The 20,730-nt window shown below is 42.7% G+C and overlaps 1 protein-coding gene across 1 annotated transcript in view; it reads right to left on the reverse strand.

Moving 5' to 3' along the window:
• LOC122564238 (phosphorylase b kinase gamma catalytic chain, skeletal muscle/heart isoform-like) overlaps nucleotides 1–20,730 on the reverse strand; it is a 106,585-nt gene that overhangs the window by 19,315 nt on the left and 66,540 nt on the right. The window contains exons 6-7 of the mRNA XM_043718936.1: nucleotides 9,731–9,821; nucleotides 4,545–4,698 (exon numbers count right to left, since the gene is read on the reverse strand). Coding sequence (XP_043574871.1) covers nucleotides 4,545–4,698; nucleotides 9,731–9,821 — 245 coding nt within the window. The remainder of the gene's footprint in view (nucleotides 1–4,544; nucleotides 4,699–9,730; nucleotides 9,822–20,730) is intronic.

Raw genomic sequence — 20,730 nt, forward strand, 5'->3', positions numbered from 1 at the left:
GTTCAAGGGCGGAGGAGCGGGAAGTGGAAGAGATGCGGTGGAGGGCATCATCGACCACGTCGGGGGGGAAATTGCGGTCCTTGAAGAAGGAGGCCATCTGGGTGTTTTTGGAACTGGTCCTCCTGGGAGCAGATGCGGCGGAGTCGAAGGAATTGGGAGAATGGGATGGCGTTTTTACAGGGGGCAGGATGGGAGGAGGTGTAGTCCAGGTAGCTGTGGGAGTCCGTCTGTTTGTAGTAGATGTCCGTGTTGATTCGGTCGCCTGAGATAGAAATAGAAAGGTCGAGGAAGGGGAGGGAGGAATCTGAGACTGTCCAGGTGAATTTGAGGTCGGGGTGGAAGGTGTTGGTGAAGTGGATGAACTGTTCAACCTCCTCGTGGGAGCACGAGGCGGCGCCGATACAGTCATCGATGTAGCACCAAAACAGACACCTCTCTCTCTTTTGTTTTCTTTCATCTTTGAATCCTGAACACCTGCACTTCCAGTCACTCTCTTCTCAACACAGGAGGCCACAGACACTCCTTGTAGATGAAGCAGTGATTCCGCGGTACTCCTTTCAATCGAGTCTATTATATTCACTGCTCATCATGTGGTCTTCTCATATCACACAGTCGAAACACAGATTGAGTGCTTGCTTTGTGGCAAGCCACCACTCTGTGTGCAAGCACAACACTGAGTTTCCACTGTCATTTTAATCTTCCATCTCATTGTGACATTTCTGTCCTTGACCTGCTCTCCTGTTCTCATGAAAATTGACATAGACTGGACGGACAGTCCCTCATTTTACAGCTTTCTGGACTCAACAATGAATCCACAATGTCAGGATGTAAACTCAGTTCCATCAACTTGCTTCCTTGTCTTTACTTGTTTCATCATGCTCTGTCCGACTAGCTAACCTGTTGCTGATACGCCTTTGGTTTCCTTGTTCCTTTTCCTGCCAACATCACCATTCCTTTCGGCCCTGGCAGACTAATGTGTTCATCATTCAATTTTCCATCCGATCACAGACCTTTCATTTATCCTTGTCCTGTCCACCCCTTGCTCAAAATCAATGCTGCTTCAAACTTTTCCCATTTCTGATGAGAAGTCACTGACTTTTTGCATGGCCTCAATGTTTCCAATAAGAGTTGGAATCACTGGGTCTGATACTGACCAGACTGAAAAATAGATATGCTATTTCTGTCAAACATCCACAAGACGTAACTTGTAGGAGCAGAAATAGCCATTCAGCCCATCAAGTCCGCTCTGCTATTCAGAGAGATCACAACTGATCTAATAATCCTCAGCTCCACTTTTCTGCATTTTCCACATAACTCTTGATTCCCTTACTGATTAAAACCCTATCTCAGCCTTGAATGTACTTAATGACTCAGCCTCTACAGCTTGCTTGCTGAATTATGAACCAGGACATGGCACAGCCTGCTTACCCTGTTCATATTTCTTATGTACTTTTTCTTGATCATTCTCCTATATTTCCTTCTGCCCTCCAGTTGTTTTTCTCCCATACACGTTCCTCACTTCCTTTGTCTCTCTACATCGTTAAATAATTCTCTTTACTCTATGTTCTCTTTCTCCCTTGAATACCTTTCTCACTCTCAAATATGTTGTTTTCATTTTTGGGTCTCTTTCTCTGTTGAATACCCTCCCTTCCTCTCAACTGTATGTAATTCTCTAAGCCACTCATGATTGTTACTTTAAATTTCTCTCTCACTTTGTCTCCTTGAGCAAGAATTCAGAGGACAAAGCAGTAAGATTTTGAGGATAAGCAGAGAGTAAACAAGGGAAGAAAACAGTGAGACTCAGGGATAAACCAATGAGGTTTGAGGGCTAAATGGTGCAATTTCAGATGCAAGAGCTTTATATAGTCGTGGTTCGGGGCAAGAACAATGGGGAAGAAAGTGAATGGTGAGCAGCTATGAAGAATGTTTTACAGTCTCCAATTTACAATAAATAGACTGTAAAGTTAAGCCATGACAGTAAGATTTAAGATAATGATGGACTGGAAATAAATGTTTTGAATTGGGGGAAGGCTGATTTTAATAAGACAAGATCTGGCCAAAAACAGAAGTAGCTGGAAAAGCTTAGCAGGTTTGGCAGTGTTTGTGTAGAGAAATCAGAGTTAATATTTCGAATCCGGTGACCCTTCCTCAGTTCCCTGCCTGTTCATGTTTGTCTAAATAGCTCTTAAACATTCCTATCGTATGTGGTCCACCTCCTCCATTGGCAGTGTGTTCTCGGCACCAACCACCCCGTGTGTAAAAAAAGACTTGTCTCATACATCTCCTTTAAACATTCCCCCTCACCTTAAAACCATGCCCCCTAGTATTTGACACTTCCACCCTGGGAATAAGACTGTCTTCCACCCTATCGATGCCTCTCATAATTTTATATAGTTTTATCAGGTTGCCCCTCAGCTTCCAACACCAATGCAAAACATCCAAATTTGTCCAACTTCTCCTTATAGTGAATACACACCTTTAAAATAAGAAAATGTTAGGCTCTAGGCTATCATCTTAATGTATTTTGAGGGGGTTTGATCTGGTCCATAACAAATTGGGGGATGCTGTCAAGATCAAGAGTTCTAATTCCAGATTGGGTTGAAGATTATTGGATTCAAAGGCAGTGAGCGTTGGTGCTTTTTAGTTCAGATGTTGCAGTCAGTTAGTTTAAATAGGGTGTGCCTTGTGTAATAATAGCTCTTTCAGACACTAATGTGACGGTGCTGTCACTTTAAGAGGGTAAATGCAGGATGGGTATTCCTGATGACAGGTGAGTCCAGAAATAGATGTCACAATCCAAAAACATGGGATAAACCATTTAGGATTGAGCTGAGGAGAAATTTCTTCACTCAGATCGGTGAGCCTATGGAATTTACTATTACAGAAAACAGTCAGGATCGGAACATTGTATGATTTCAAGAAGAAACGGGATATCCACTTGGTACTCAAAGGACCAAAGAGTATGTGGAGAAAAAGCAGAATCATGTTATTGAGTTGGATGTTCAAGATCACACTGAATCACCATGCATAACAGCTTGGAAGGGCCAAATGGTTTATTCCTGCTCCGATTGTCTGTTTCCATGATCAATAGAATAATGTTTGCAATTCCTATGGATCATAAATACATGAATGAATGCAGAAAGATCAGAGATAAATTTAGAAGGATATAGTTCCTTTTCAGATAAAAATGTTTCACATTTTTTTAACCTTTCACCATGCAACCATGATTTAATCAGTGGCCAGCTGAAAGGTGTATATAGAACTGATGTTAAATATTTCATGGATAATCGTATATTGCCAGGCATTATTTTGTTGCTAAAACAAAAGGGATGAACTGTAGATGCTGAAAATCTGAAACAAAAAAACAGAAACTGCTGGAGGAACTCTGCAAGTCTGGCTGCACCTGTGGAGAGAAAGCAGAGTTACCATTTCGAGTCCAGTGGCCCATGAAGCTTGAACTTATTGTGTAACCGAGCAGTGTGAGTGTTAAGGCATGTGAGGTAAATGATAGTTACCTGTTCTCCTTAAGGCCTCTACCAATTTGTCAAGTACACCTACAATAAATGGAGCAGTGCTTGGCCTCAGCTGCCTACAATCTCTTAATGACCTGAAGTCCAAAATATAGTATTTACAGATTTGTGATGACAAACCAGGCGGAAATGTGAGTTGTGAGGAAGATGCAAAAGTGACATCAAGAGGACTTAGGCAGCCTGAACGAGCGTACAAGAGCTTGGCTGATGAAGTATAATGTACAAAAATGTACCATCCAGTTTGGTAGGAAACATTGAAGTGTAGAGCATTATTTAAATAAGACATTGGGAAATGTTGATATCCAAGAGTCTCCTTGTTCATGAGTCACTGAAATCTAGCATGGAGGAACAACATGCAATTTGGAAGGCAAAATGTATGTTAGCGTTTCTTCAGAAGAATGGGAGTTCATTAATCATAGAATCACTATAGTGTGGAAACAAGCCATTCAGTCCATTGAATCCACACTGACCCTCCAAACAGCATCCAAGATGCACCTTCCTACCCTATCCTTGTAATCCTGCATCTCCCTTGACTAATCGAAATTGCCCTGGACACCATGGAAGGTGTGGAAGGAAACCCATGCAGACATGAGAAGAACATGCAAACTCTAAACAAACAGTTGCCTGATGTTGGACTTGAACCCGGGTCCCTGGTGCTGTAAGGTAACCCCTGACCACCGTTGTTAGTTATGGGTTAATGCTTCAGTCACATTGTCAGTAATAAGCAAAGTGAGTGGGAACCTCAACAACAGAGTAACGGATCACAAAGCACTGATGGTTTCTTGTCCTTCCTCTGTATGACCTATGCTACTTACTACCCTGCCTTACATCCCTGAACTTCATTGGAAACTTAAAAATATTTTGACAATGGAGGAACAGTGGGAGAAAAAATGATATATTATGCACCCTTATCATTGCTGTCCTTCATTATTAATTTGGTTACGAGATTTGAAAATAAAAATGTGAGAAAATAATTGAAATAGGAGTCATTAGTCTGACCTCTGAAATACCCACCAGATCCTTCACAGTTTCTGATCGATCTTGCCATTCTGGAGAGTCAAAATTGTAATTTCCATCCATGATCATCCTGAGCATTAGCATCTGCTTCCGGTGCCAGAAAGGTGGTGAGCCACTCAGCAGTGTGTACATAATTACTCCACAACTCCACCTGCGCACAGAACAATCCCACATCAGAGTTACTTGTTGCAGATTCTTGCTACGAAGTTTGGCTGTCAATTGGCAGAAATGCTCCAATCTAGTTCCACGTTCCATTGTGTACTGAGACTTGGTAAGGTCAAGCAAGAGCTGTATTGGATCATTTGCACTATTTTCAGTTTAGACAGAGAAAAACGTCAGCTTGTGCTGCTCTGGATTATTTCCTGGGGACACTGCAGCCAATCGCTGACCAGTTCAAAGTTGTTGTGATTGCTGTTTAAACATGCATGGACAGGTTAAATGAGAGGATAAAACCCTGACAGAGGAAATAGGCGAGAAAAGTAGGGGAAACGCTTAACAGAAGATTGGGTTGGGAGGGGTGGGATTCAAGGGTGGACTGGACTACACCTCCTCTCACCCTGCCTCCTCCAAAAACGCCATCCCTTCATCCCAATTCCTCTGCCTCCACCGCATCTGGTCCCAGGAGGACCAATGCCACCACGGAAAATCCCAGATGGTCTCCTTCTTCAAAGACCGCAATTTACCCTCCCACGTGGTCGATGATGCCCTCCAGTGCATCTCCTCCACTTCCTGCACCTCTGTCCTTGAACCCCACCTCTCCCAACACAACAAGGACAGAACCACCCTGGTCCTCACCTTCAACCCCACCAATCTTCAGATACATCACATTATCCACCGCCACTTCCACCACTGACAAACAGACCCCACCACCAAAGGTGTATTTCCCTCTCCACCCTATCAGCATTTCGAAGAGACCATTCCTTCTGTAAATCCCTTGTCAGATCCCTACACCAGCTTACACCCCACTCCCAGCACCTCCCTCTGCCACTAAAGGAAGTGCAAAACCTTCGTCCACACCTCCTCCCTCACCTCCGTCTAAGGCCCCAAAGGATTCTTCCACACCTGACAGAAATTTACCTGTATCTCCACCAATGTGTATCCATTTTACCCGATGTGGTCTCCTCTACATTGGAGAGACAGGATGCCAGCTTACGGATCGTTTCAGAGAACATCTCTGGGACACCTGCACCAACCAAACCCACTGCTGGACACTTCAACTTGCCCCCCCCCCACTCCACCAAGGACATGCAGGCCCCTGGCCTCCTCCATCACCAAACCCTAACCACCCAACGCCTGGAGGAAGAATGCCTTGAGACCCTGCAACCACACGGGATTTCACCAGTTTCCTCATTTTCCCTCCCCCCTCCTTATCCCAGTCCCAAGCCTCCACTTTGACTCAGCCCTCTTGGCTCTTCCATCGCCTTTCCCATCTATCTGCTCCACCCTCCTCTCCAACCTATCACCTTCTACTTCACCTTCATCTACTTACTGCATTCTTAGCTACCTTCACCCCAACAATACCCCCTTCCCATGTAACTCTCAGCACCTCCGGCCCACAAGCCCCATTCCTAATGAAGGGCATATGCCCGAAGTGTCGATTCTCCTGCTCCTCGGATTCTTTCCTGACCTGCTGTGTTTTTCCAGCACTACACTCTTAACTCTGATCTCCAGCTTCTGCAGTCCTCACTTTCTCCTAGTTACTTAAACCAGGTAGGGAATCAAACATTTTGTAGAAAAGACAGGAAATTAGAGTTGAGTATTATCAGATGAGGCATGAATGCAGGATGGACTCGATGGGCCAAATGGCCTACTTCTATTCTTACATGTTACTCACTACATAGTTCACATCATTGATTTGATAAGGTATAGTGAGCTCTGCTTTTAATAGTTCCTCAGAGCCAGATGATATCTCATCTCCAGCAAAAAAAAATCACATCTCTAGTTTTCATTGTTTATCCAGTGATTTTCAAATACTTTTGGGTGAATTCATGTTTCTCTCTGAAATTTGAAACATTGACTGGGAGTATACTATCTGAGCTTTGGCTTAGACATTTCTCTTGAATCAATCTAATGTAAATCATTGAACAGTTCAAAAGGCCTAAATCCTGCAGATTAATTGGGAACATCCCTAATAGCAAACAGTAACAAGGGAATTCCTCTATCCCAACCTTTCGGACATTCTTGACAATAATCTCTAGTCATGGTCATGAAAGTTTGATATATCTTTCTAAATATCTTGAGACTGTTGTTGATAAGCTGAAGACTGAACCTTTTTTTAAATCCCAAACTATTCATTACTTCTTTGATATTTTTCTGACATAAAAGTTTGAACCTTCCTTTAATTATATTTCATTGGTAATTCATATCTTGGAAAAGAAAGTAAAATTTCCACTGCCATTTTTACCATAAACTTTCTCAAAGATCCTGTTTCAGGAAAACTTGGGCATCCATATTTTACAGAAAAGATATTGATTCCCACTCCAAGTTTAATGTCGTGGTCTTGTACAATCTATTGGACTCTACTAAACGGTTCTTTGAAAGAGGGCATTAAGGCTGAGGTTCAATTGATGGTTGGGTTTTCACTACAGTCTGACATCTGTGGCATATCTGTCAAAATCTGACCACATCTTTATGAAATGCTTGAGAATAAAAATGTTTCAGTATTTTAACTTGTGTTTTCCTAATATCTAAGTTACCTGCCAATGGAAAATTAAGAGTCACCTGTAAAAGTTTGTTACGATACCCATCACCTGATGGATCACTGCCCATTCCTTACTGACTCCTATTTGAGCTGGTATCCATATCCTCATTAACACCACCTCAAGTAATAACATAGGGATATTGATTTTGATTCAATTTCTGATTAGATTTACGGTATTGCTCTTAATTCTGAATCTGTGTGTTTTACATTTCTATTAAAGAGGAGTTGATATGTTAAGCTCTTTGTAATTTTGTCCATTTTAAATTTAAATTTTCAAAAGTTGCCAGGTAAGTTACCTCCCTCTTCCAATTTCTGTCTAATTCTTTGGGTATGAGATCAATTTACACAGAGTTAGGAAATAATCCAAAAACAACTCCTGCAGCATCTCAATTCCTTTCATTTCTATTGGTTGTTTCACCACCCTTGGTGAGGCCAATAAATTTGACCTAGTTGGGTTACTGTTCTGACTAGAAATTCTCCATTTACTAAGTCATTTATTAATTCATCTTATTAACACCTTTGAAAGACAAATGGCATCATGAGCCAGGGTCGGTGACTTACTTGCTCCAGGGCCTCTTAATGTAGAGTCATAGAGTCTTACAGCACAGAGACCAGCTCTTTGGCCCAAACTATCCATCCACGCTAACCCCATTTCCCTGCACTTTGCCCATATTCTTCTAAACCTTTCCTATCCATGCATTTGTCCAAATGCCTTTTACATGTTGTGAACGTGCCCATCTCAATCATTTCCACTGGCAGTTCATTCCATATGTGTACCACCCTCTGTGTAAAAAGGTTGCCCCTCAGGTTCCCTTTTATTCTTTCCCCTCCAACTTGAAATTGATACCCTCTAGTCCTTGATTCCACAACTCTGAGAAAAGGACTGAGTGCCTGATCTTATACACTTCTATAACAACCCCCCCCCATAATCTCCTATGCTCGAAAGAAAAAGGTCCTAGCATGTCCAACCTCTCCCTATAACACAGACCCTTGAGTACTGGCAATGATATTGTAAATTTCTTCTGCACTCTTTCCAGTTTAATAACATCCTTTTGAAAGCAAGGTGACCAGAACTAAACACTACAGTCCAAGTGCGGCCTCACCAACATCCTGTACAACTGCAGCATAACTCCCCAACTTCTATACTCAGTGCCCTGACTGATGAAGGCCACTGTGCCAAAGTCTTCTTCACCTGTGGCTACCTGTGACTCCATTTTCATATAACTGTGCACCTGAACTCCAAGGTCCCTCTGTTCCAGTACATGCCTTAAGGCCCTCCCATGATATTCCTGCCTTAATTTTACTTTCCAAAATGCAAGACCTCACACTTATTTGTATTAAACTCCATTTGCCATTTCCTGGCCCACTTCCTCAGCTGATCAAGGTCCTTCTGCAATTTCTGATAACCTTCCTCACTGTCCACGATACCGCCTATTTTAGTGTCATCTGCAAACTTAATAATCATGCCTTGTACATTCTCATTCAAATCATTCACATGGATAACAACCAGTCCAGAAATGACCCCTGAGGCACTCCATTAGTCGCAGGCCTCCAGTTCGACAAGCATCCTCCCACTATTACCCTCAGCTTCCTACCATGAAGCCAACTCTGTATCCAATGTGCCTGCGTTCCTGGATTACGTGCAATCTAACCTCCCAGACCAGTCGACCATGTGGAACCTTATCAAAGGCCTTACTGAAATTCTTATAGACTACAGTTACTCATCAACCTTACCTGGTCACTTCATCAAAGAACGCTAACAAATTTGTGAGGTATGACCTCCCACACACAAAGCCATCTTTATGGTTTAATTTTAATTTTAAGTGTAAGGAATTACCTCTTCTTTTGAAATAAAATAATCTGATTATTTTTGTTACCAAAAAGAATTGCTGCATCTTGAAAAATGGATGGAAAGTGGGCTGAGCAAAGGTCTGTAGCAAATATGCCTACCCTGAGAGATGGCAACCTGTGCCAATGCTGAATATGTGAGACAGCCATAGTGCCACGATGCTGCCATTCCCATGGCTGTGTATGGTGAGGCGTTTCAAGTCTTCAGTTTCAGGTGCTCCAATGGGAAGAGACAGCAGTGACCATACTGTTGTTTGTAAAGCACATGATGAGCTGACTCCTCAGGCATCAGCAACCAGCTACACAACTATTACAGTGAGTGCTGATCTCACCTTTGATTGATGTGTCCTCTGAGCGACAGCGACACTTGCCTGACTGCAGAGACTCCTTATTGCTGGTTCTTCTATTAAATCCTGATTGAGTGATATTACTCCTACAGGCCCCACCTCTCTTAGCCAGTGTTGGAATTACTGTGTGCCCACCACTGGCTCTCTAAACACAGTGAGAATCTGACCACTTCCAAGTACTTTACCTGAGCTGGTTTGGGGAAATGCACATCTGACTTGAGAGTGAAAGGTCAGCTCTACACTGCCCATGAGAGTGCCAAGTACCAGTGCACCAGGGAAATACTTACAAATCCACTTCTTTGCTGTATCCAGGGTGAGTTTCATCCATTGAGCAAAGTAGAATTTCTGGAGCCAGGTATCCTGGAGTCCCGCACAATTCTGTATTCAGTAAGAACAGAAAGTTGCGAAACTAAAAGTTGTAATCAGCATTATATTTGTGCAGCACTCTCCGCCCCCAGCCTCTCTCCAGCCTATCACCGTCACCATAATCTCCTTCCACCTATCACATTTCCAACACCCCTCCCCTAAGTCCCTTCTCCCTACCTTTTATCTTAGCCTGCTTGGCACACCCTCCTCATTCTTGAAGAAGGGCTTATGCCCGAAACGTCGATTCTCCTGCTCCTTGGATGCTGCCTGACCTGCTGCACTTTTCCAGTAACACATTTTACAGCTTGGAAATAGTCAGACCAACCAGTCCATGCTAACCAGGGTCCCAAACTAAACTAATCCCACCTGCCTGCACTTGGCCTACATTTCTCCAAATCTTTCCTATTTATGAACTTATTCAAATATCTTTTAAACATTGTAAGTAAACCTGAATCCACCACTTTCTCTCTAAGTTCATTCCACACATGTGTTATAACATGTCAGTAAACCCCTCTGCTAAATAAACCAAACACCCAGAAAAGCTCACCTCACCTTGTAATCTGTTAAAGTATGAGACAGAGAACTTTCAAATTTCACTATTTAAAGAAAATAATATTCATTTATTCCTTGACTCTAAAAGTGTATGTTAAACAACAACTATTCACAACATTAAGCCCCTTTCTCTTAACTGCTCATTATCTGTCTCCAGATCTATAACAATATACTGTTCCAACAAAAAAATTCTTAAAATTACATCAATTTAATTTAAAAAATATACAATGGCTGTTGTCATCTGTCTTCTTTTGTCTGTAGATCTCCCTGGGTCGTTTTCTTTCTTTTGCTGCGAAGATGTTTCATATGAAAAAGTTACCTTTGATTGAGAGTGTTTTTGAATGGCAGTCTTTCTCAATGGCAGTTATTCTGTCTGATTTCCAAAATTCCTGTTTTTTTAATGCCCCCAATTGTCTAATTGGTTTGATGTTGGCAAAACAATAAATTCAAACTTGATTGGATTTTAGTATCCTGGGGCATAATTTAAACTGATTGGTTAAATTTGAATTGTTGTCAAAACAGCAACCAACAGGTATCTTTTTCACAGCTAAATGTTACATTTTTCAATTTTCCAGTACACTCTGAGACTGCTAGCTAGTCATATGACAGGTGCTTGTAAGCTCTGAAAGCAAAACAGCTTTCACTCTCTCTTAAATGTACAGTACACATCTTCAACTTCATAACACATGAATCACTCTCTGTGCAAAAATGGTTGCCCCTCACGGCCTTTGTAAATTTTTCTCCTCTCAACGGAAAAATATGCACCCCAGTTTTGAACTCACTCACCTGAGGGAAAAGATCCTTGCTATTCACTTTTTCTATGACCCCCATGGTTTGATAAACCTCAGTAAAGTAATCCCTCCACCTCCTACGGCCTAATAAAAAAGGTCCCAGCCTTCCCACCTATTTTTATACCTTAAACCCTCCATTCCCGGCAATATCCTGGTAAATATTTTCTGAACTCTTCCCAGATTAATAATATCCTTCCTATAACAGGATGACCAGAATGGCACAGAATACTCCAGGAGAGGCCTTAGCAAAATTCTGTATAATCTAAGCATGATGTATCAACTACGATATTCAAAGGTCTCAGCAACGAAGGCAAGCACGCTAAACGCCTTCTTAACCAACCTATTTGGTGATGCAAATTTCAAAGAGTTGTGGATCTGAACCCCTAGCTTTAGATTAGATTAGATTACTTATTTACAGTGTGGAAACAGGCCCTTCAGCCCAACAAGTCCACACTGACCCTCCGAAGAGCAACCCACCCATACCCCTACACATACACCTCACACTACGGGCAATTTAGCATAGCCAATTCACCTAACCTGCACATTTTTGGACTATGGGAGGAAACTGGAGCACCCGGAGGAAACCCACGCAGACACAGCGAGAATGTGCAAACTCCACACAGACAATTGCCTGAGGTGGGAATTGAACCCAGGTCTCTGGCGCTGTGAGGCAGCGGTGCTAACCACTGTGCCACCATGCTACCCACCAGGTCTCTATGTTCTACAGCACTACCCAGAGCCCTGCCATTAATTGTATAAGTCCTGCCCTTGTTTGTGTTATCAAAATGCAATACTACACATTGATCCAAATTAAATTCCAACTGCCATTCCTCAGCCATTGACCAATTGATCAAGTTCTCTATGTAATCTTAGATAACCTTCTTCACTGTCCACTATACCACCAGAATCCCAAGGGATTTTATATGTATATTAGGAACAAGAAACTAGCTAAGGAAAGGGTAAGTCCACTCAAGGGTAAAGGAGAAAATTTATGCTTGGAGCCAGAAGAGTGGATGAGGCGTGGTATCAGAGGGTCATGTATTGATGTGGATAGAGAACTGGTTGGCAGAGAGGAAATAGAGAGTTTGGATAAATGGGTCCTTCTCATGAGTGGCAGGCAGTGACAAGTGGGGTACCGCAGAGTTCAATGCTGGGACCCCAGCTGTTCACAATGTACATTAATGATTTGGATGAAGGAATGAAACATTTCCAAATGTGCAGATGATATTAAGTTTAGTGGCTTAGAGGAAGAGGCTAAAGACTACAGGGTGACTTGGACAGGCTGGCTCAGTGAACAAATGCTTGGCAAATGCAATATAATGTGGGGTTATCCACTTTGGTGGCAAAGACAGATAAGCAGATTATTATGTGAGTGGTGGCAGTTTAGGAAAAGGTGAGGTGCCATTAATCCTGGGTGCCATCATGGTACAGTCACTGAAGGTGCAGCAGGTGCAGCAGGTGGTGGGGAAAGCTAATGGCATGCTGGCCTTCATACTGAGAGGATTTGTGCATAGGAGTAGGGACATCTTACTGCAATTATACAGGGTCTTGGTGAGGCCACACTTTGAGTACTGTACACAGTTTTGGTCTGCTACTCTGAAGAAGGACACTCATGTTCCTGAGAGAGTCCAGAGAAGGTTCACCAGATTGATTCCCAGGATAGCAGCACTGACAGATGAAGAAAGAGTGGATCGGCTGGGCTTTTTCACACTGGAATTTAGATGAAACGGGGGGGGGGGGGCTGCTAATCTCATAAAAAATATACAAATCCTGAAGGCACTGGACAGGCTAGATCGTTCCCGATGTTGGGGAAGCCCAGATATAGGGGTTACACTCTGAGAATAAGGGATAAGCCATTCTGGACTGAGTTGAGGAAGAATTTCTTCAGTCAGAGTTGTGAACCTGTGGAATTCTCTGCTCACAGACAACTGTTAGGGCCAGCTTGTTCTACAGATTTAAGAGGGAGCTGGATGTGGCCCTTGCGGCTAAAGGATCAAGGGTGAAAGGGAGAAAGTGGGAGTGGGATACTGAGATTGCATCATCAACCATAATCATATTGAATGGTGTTGCAGGCTCAGAAGGATGAATGGCTATGTTTCTGTGTCCTTAATGAGTACTTGCATTGGTATTCACAAAGGAGAAGGACGTTGATTATGGTAAGATTAGGGAGGGAAATGTTGATACTGTGGGACATGTTGATATAAAGAACAAGACGTTGGGCCGCTTTAAAAACGGTCAGGTAGAGAAGTCCCTTGGACCTGATGGGATCGATGCTAGGATACGAAGGAGGCAAGGGAGGAGATTGCTGAGGGCTTCACAGAGATCCTTGTATTCACTTTAGCTATAGGCAAGGTCCCAGAAATCTGGTAAACTACCAACATGGTTACCATATGGAGGGCACCAGGGATAATCCAGGAAGTTACAGGCTCACTGATGTGAGCTGTCCATCATTGGTAGGGAAATTATTGGAGGAGATTCTTAGAGAGGATTTACTCACATTTGGAGAAGAATGGAATTATTATGGAGAGTCAGGATGGCTTATGACTGGGAGGTTTTGTCTCAAGCTTGAGTTTTTTGAGGAAGTTAAGAAGTCGATTGATGAGGGTAGGACAATGGATATTGTCGACATGGACTTTACTGAAGCACTTGATAAGATCCCTCATAATGGGCAGGTCCAGAAAATTAATTTGCTTGGGATCTGTGACGAGTTGGCAAGTTGGATACAAAATTGGCTTGGTCAGAGGATAGAGGATAGTGGTGGAGGGGTGTTTTTCTGACTAAAGGTGACTAGTGGTGTTCTGCAGGGATCACTGCTGGGACCCTTGTTTTGTAATATGTATATAAATGATTTGGATGAAAACGTAGGTGGTCTGATTGTAAGTTTGCACATGGTATTGAAAGCTGGTGGATAGTGAGGAAGATTGGCAAGGGTTACAACAGGAATTAGACTTTGTTGGGGGGGGGGCACTTTAACCTGCACATTGATTGGTCGAATCAAGTCGGTAGAGGCAGTCTTGAAGAAGAGTTCATAGAATTCATCCGTGATAACTTTCTTGACCAGCATGCTACCAAATGTACAAGGGAGCGTGGAATCTTAAATCTGGTCCTATGCAATGAGACAGGTAAAATTAATGATCTTGTAGTTAAGGCTCCTCTTGGAAAGAGTGATCACAGTCTGATCGAATTTCAGATGAAATAGTATCATCTAAAACCAGGGTGTTATGCTTAAACAATGGATACTATAAAGGGATAAGGAAGGAGTTGGCAAAATTACACTGGGAACACAAGTTTTCTGGTGGAACAGTTGAGGGAAAGTGGAGGACTTTCACAAGGAGAAATATATACTCTGGTCAAAAACAAGGATAGCAAGGGGAAGAAAGAGCCAGCCTTGGATAATGAAGGAAATAAAGGAAGGCATCCAATTAAAAGCCAATTAGGCTTATAAAGTAGTCACGTATAGTGGAAACAAGAGGATTGGGAAAACTTTAAAAAGCAACAAAGAACAACGAAGCAAGCAATAAAGAACAGAAAGATAGATTATGAATGCAAACGAGCACAGAATATAAAATCTTTTAGAAGTTTTTATAAATATATAAATGTAAAAGGGTAGCTAAAGTGGACGTAGGTCCCTTGCAGGATGAGAAAAGGGAATTAATACAGGATAATGCTGTGTCAATCTTCACAGTGGAAGATGTGACTTAAATGCCAAAGAATGATGTTAAGGATACGACGGGAGGTGAGGACCTCAATTCAAATGCTATCACTAAAGGGGTAGTGTTGAGCAAAATTGAGAATCTAAAGGTAGATAAGTCCCCTGGTCCTGATGGAATGCATCCCAAAATGCTGAAAGAAATGGCAGAAGTTATAGTAGATGCACAAGTGGTAATTTATCAAACTTCACTGGAGTCTGGGCAGGTCCTGGCAGACTGGAAGACAGGGAATATCATGCCGCTGTTTAAAAAAATGTGCAGGCAAAAGGCAGGTAACTACAGGCCAGTTAGCTTCACACCTTTAGTTGGGAAAATGCTGGAGGCTAACATTAAAGAAGAAATAATGCAACTTCTGGAAGGAAAGGATTCCATCAGGCAGACGCAGCATGGATTCAGGAAGGGAAGGATTCAGGTTGACAAACTTACTGGAGCTCTTTGAGGATGTAACAAGTGCAGTGGATGGAGGGAGCAGGTGGATGTTGTATCCTTGGATTTCCAGAAGGTGTTCGATAAGGTGCTGCATAAAAGACTCATCCATAAAATAAGAATGCATGGAGTTGTGAGGAATATACTAGCATGGATAGAGGACTGGTTAACCAATGGAAAGCAAAGAATTGGCATAAATGGGTGTTTCGCTGATTGGAGATCAGTGGTGAACAAGATGCCTCAGGGGTCGGTGTTGAGCCTGCAACTGTTCATGATATATATGTATAAATGATTTGGAAGTGGAGACCAAGTGTCACCTATCTAAGTTTGCTGATGATATTAAATTGAGTGGAAAGGCAAACTGTGCAGAGGATCTGCAGGGTCTGCAAAAAGATTTAGATAGGTTCAGTGAGTGGGCAAAGGTCTGACAGATGGAGCACAATGTTGGGAAATGTGAGGTTATCCACTTTGGAAGTAAAAATAGTAGGTCAGGGTACGATTTAAATGGTGAAAAATTGCAGCATGCTGTTGTGCAGAGGGACTTAGGAGTGCTCATACATGAGTTGCTAAAAGTTGACTTGCAGGTGCAACAGGTAATCAGGAAGGCAAACAGATTATTGGCTTTTATTGCTAGAGGGATTGAAGTTAAGAGCAGGGAGGTTCTGCTGCAATTGTACAAGGTGTTGGTGAAGCTGCACCTGGAGTATTGTGTGCAGTTCTGGTCTCCTTACTTGAGGAAGGATATACTGGTTTTGGAGGCAGTGCAGAGGAGGTTCACCAGGTTGACTCCAGAGATGAGGAGGTTACCCTCTAAGGAGAGGTTGAGCCGCCTGGGACTGTACTCACTAGTACTTAGAAGAATGAGAGGGGATCTTACAGAAACATATAAAATTATGAGAGGCATAGATAAGATAGAGGTGGGCAAGTTGTTTCCACTGATGAGTGAGACTAGGACTAAGGGACATGGCCTCAAGATTAGGGAGAGCAGATTTAGGACAGAGATGAGGAAGAACTGCTTTCCCAGAGGGTAGTGAATCTATGGGATTCTCTGCCCAGGGAGGCAGTAGAAGCAGCTTCATTAAATATATTCAAGACACGGTTGGATGGGTTTTTACATGGTCCAGGAATTAAGGGTTATGGGGATAATGCAGGTAGGAGGAGCTGAGATGATGGACAGGTCAGCCAAGCGGCCTACTCCTGCTTTTATTACTATGAAACTATGAAGATCAGTTAGAAAGTTGGGCGGAGAAATGGCAATGGAGTTGAATCTGGACATATGTGAGGTGATGCATTTTGAGAGGCTAAATTCAAGAGGAAAGTATACAGTAAATGGCAGGATCCTTAAGAACACTGATATATAGAGGGATCGAAGGAGGGAGGTCCATAGCTCTCTGGAATTAGCAGCACAAGTGGATAAGATAGTAATGAAGGCATACTACATGCTTGCATTCATTGGTCAGAACATTGAATATAAAAGTTGGCAAGTCACATTTGCAGCTATATAAAACTTTAGTTATGCCACATTGGAGTATTGTGTGCAGTTCCGGTCACCACACTACAGGAAGGATGTGTAGAATTTTGAATAGGGCTCAAAAGAGATTTACCTGGATGATGCTTGGATCGCATTTACTATCTGAAGAGTTTGGACAAACTTGGATTGTTATCAATAAAGTGTCACAGGCTAAGGGGTGACCTAATAGAAGTATATAAAATTGAGAGGTTTGGATTAATCATGGAATCCCTAAAGTTTGGAAACAGGCCATTAGGCCCAACAAGTCCACACCAAGCCAACGAAGAGTAACTCACCCAGACCCATTCCTCTACCCTAATACACCTAACCGACACATCCGTGAACACTATGGGCAAGTTAGCAAGGCCAATTCACCTAAACTGCATACTTTTGGACTGTGGAAGGAAACTGGAGCACCCAGAGGAAACCCATATAGACACAGTAAGAACATGTAAGCTTCACACAGACAGCTGCCCAAGGCTGGAAATGAACCCAAGTCTTGGGCACTGTGAGGCAGCAGTGCTAACCACTGAGCCATTGTGGGTAGTTAAGAGCCTTTTTACTCAGGGTGGAAATGTTAAATACCAGGGGGCATAGATTTTAGATGAGAAAGGAAATTTTAAAGGCGAGGTAAGGTTATTTTAAAAACAGAGGGTGGTAGGTACCTGGACCATGCTGCTTGAGGAGATGGTAGAAGCAGATATGATAGCAACGTTAAGAGCCATTTAGACAGACACATAAAACAGGCAGAGAATAGAGGGATACAGACCATGTGCAGGCAGATGTGATTAGTTGAGAATGACATCATGGTCAGCATAGACAAGGTAAGCTGAAGGTCCTTTGTCAGTCTAGGCTGTACAAATCTCCCGAATAAAGAACAGACATCTGACCATAAATATGAAGCAGCAACAAGGCCTGTCAATGCATTTTTAAAGATTTGATTTGATTTATTGTAGTCACATGTACCTAAGTACAGTGAAAAGTGTTTTGCGAGCAGTATGGGCAGATCATAGCAAACAAGAACATACAGATCATAGGGAGCTTAGACAGAGCGAGGCATACAGGGTCATGGCTGCACACGAGGTGCACAAAGCAAGATCAACGTTATGTGAAGTTAGAGAGGCCCAATCTGCCGGGAAGAAGCTGCTCTTGAACCTGCTGGTACATGTGTTCAAGTTACTTTAGTTTCTCCCTGGCAGAAGAAGTTGGAAGAGAACATTACCAGGATGGGAAGGGTTCTTGCTGATGTTGGCAGTCTTTCTGCAGCAATGAGAAGTGTAAATGGAATCCATGATGGGAGGCTGGCCTCTGTGCTGGCCTGGGCTGTGCATACAACTTCCTGTAGTTTACTGGGCAGAGCAGTCGCTGTATCAAGCTGTTATGTACCATTTGTGTCGTTTCTGTTTAGTTTTGAGAATAATTAGCCTCCCATTTAGTTATGTCTCTACATGGATCTGTATACCTTAGTGGTCAGGATTGAGAACATTTTTGACTTACCAGACTTCATTTGTGGAATAATATGCAACATGACGCTGCAGGGCAACAACACGGACAACACAAAAAGGACTGTATGTCCATCATCAATTGTACTCCTTTAAGGGGGTGTGCCGAAAGGAAAGCCAGAAAAAGTTCTTGAGCATAATACATTTTTGTTTTCATCTGCGCTCACCTCAATACACTGTACCCAAAACACAGTCCTTGCACCATGGCACCAACGCAATGAGATCCAGCATTGACAGTTGGATTCATAAAGGATATGTATCTGGACTCCCAGAAGGCAATTAGCAAATTCCCTCACATAAGAATATTGTTTATAGCCTGTAGCAGTTGTTCACTAGATAAGGGCATTAGCCAAGCAGGAGAATGGGAAGGTATTTGCCAGATGTGTACTGCGGATGTGTGTTGAGGCTTGAATATTCACATATTGTTATTACTAAAATACAGGATGGAAAGTCCGATGTCTGCATTTGCAGACGACACAAAGACAGGTGATACTGTAAGCAATCTAAATGGAAGCACAATATCACAAAAGGAATAGTCATAGAGATGGAAATGAAAAATAGGCAGGTTGAAAAATGCATTGTCATCCATTTTGCTACTAAAGGGATTCATTCTGATCATGTGATCATTACTGGCTGGGTCAGTATTTATTACCCATCTCTAGTTGAGCTTGAAAAGATGGTGGTGAGTTGTTTTGGACTGCTGCTATCTGTGTGCTGGAAGTACACCCAAAGTGCTGTTCAGCAGGGAGTTTGAGGATTTACGCCCAGCGACACTTGGAGGATAAGTCACATATTTCGAAGTCAGGAGGGTGAGCGGCTTTATGGGAACTTAAAGGTAGTGAAGTTCCTCTCTATCAGCTGTTTTTATCCTTCTAGATGGAAGTGGTCTTGGTCATGGATTTAGAAGGTAAATTATTAAATTAATGGATGGGATGCTGAATGAGCACTGCTTTGTTGTGGATGGTGTGAGCTTCTAGAGTGTTAAACAAAGAACAGTACAACACAGTAACAGGCCCTTTGGTCCACCACATCTGTGCCAACCATGCCACCAATGTAAACTAATCTCATCTGCCTGCACATGGTTCGTGTCCCTCTATTTCCTGCCTGCTCATGTGTCTGTCTAAGTGCCTCTTAATCGTTGCCTATTGCCTCTGCTTCTCCCACCTCCTCTAGCAATATGTTCCAGGCATCTACTACCTTGTGCAAAAAAACTTTCCTCGCAAATCTCCTTTAAATTTTCTCCTTCTCACCTTAAACCTATGCCCCCGAGTATTTCTACTCTGGGAAAAAAAAAGGAGAGTTCACCCCATCCATACCTCTCCTCATCATTTTATATACTTAGGTCGTATTAGGTTGCACCTAGCCTCCAATTTTCTAGTGAAAAGTATTCAAGTTTGTCCTGCCTCTCCTTATAGCTAATACACTTCAATCCAGGTAATATCTGGTTAAACATCTTTTGTACTCTATCCAAAGCCTCCATATCCTCTGATAGTGTTGTGACTGGAACTGCACAGATTATTCCAAATTTGGCCTAAATTAAGTTTTGTACAGCTGCAAATGTGACTTGACAACTTTTATAATCAATGTCCTGACTGATGAAGGAAAGTGTGTCATATACCCTCTTTACCAACTTATCCAGTTTTATTACCCCTTTCAGGGAGCTTTAAACTTGCACTCCAAGATCCCCTTAATTAATGCTCAATATTATTTCATAGAATCATAGAATCCCTACAGTGTGGAAGCAGCCATTTGACCCATTGAGTCCCCACACTGTCCCTCCAAAGAGTATTCTATACAGTCCCACTAGCTATCCCCCCCCCCGACCTGTTGCATTTCCCATGGCTAACCCACCTGGCCTGCATATCCATGGATACTATAGGCAATTTAATATGAACGATTCACCTAATCGGCACATCTTTATATACAATGAGTACTGGGCAGCATGGTGGCTCAGTGGTTAGCACTGCTACCTCACAGTGCCAGGGACCTGGGTTCAATTTCCTTCTTGGGCCACTGTCTGTGTGGAGCTTGCATATTCTCCCTGTGTCTGTGTGGGTTTCCTCCCACAATCCAAAGATGTGCAGGTTAGTGAATTGGCTGTGCTAAATAGCCCATAGTGTTCAGGGATGTGTCGGCTAGGTGCATTAGTCAGGGGTAAATATAGGGTAGGGAGAATGGGTCTGGGTGGGCTACCCTTCGGAGAGTCAGTGTGGACTTGTTGGGGCAAAAGGCCACACTGTAGGAATTCTAATATCATTCTAATACTACCAATATAATTTATTGTATCCGTTGCTCCCGATGTGGTCTCCTCTACGTTGGGGAGACTGGACGCCTCCTAGCAGAGCGCTTTAGGGAACATCTCCAGGACACCCGAACCAATCAACCACACCGCCCTGTAGCCCAACATTTCAACTCCCCCTCCCACTCTGC

Source organism: Chiloscyllium plagiosum, chromosome 28 (genome assembly GCF_004010195.1).
Source record: "Chiloscyllium plagiosum isolate BGI_BamShark_2017 chromosome 28, ASM401019v2, whole genome shotgun sequence".
Lineage (NCBI taxonomy): Eukaryota > Metazoa > Chordata > Chondrichthyes > Orectolobiformes > Hemiscylliidae > Chiloscyllium > Chiloscyllium plagiosum.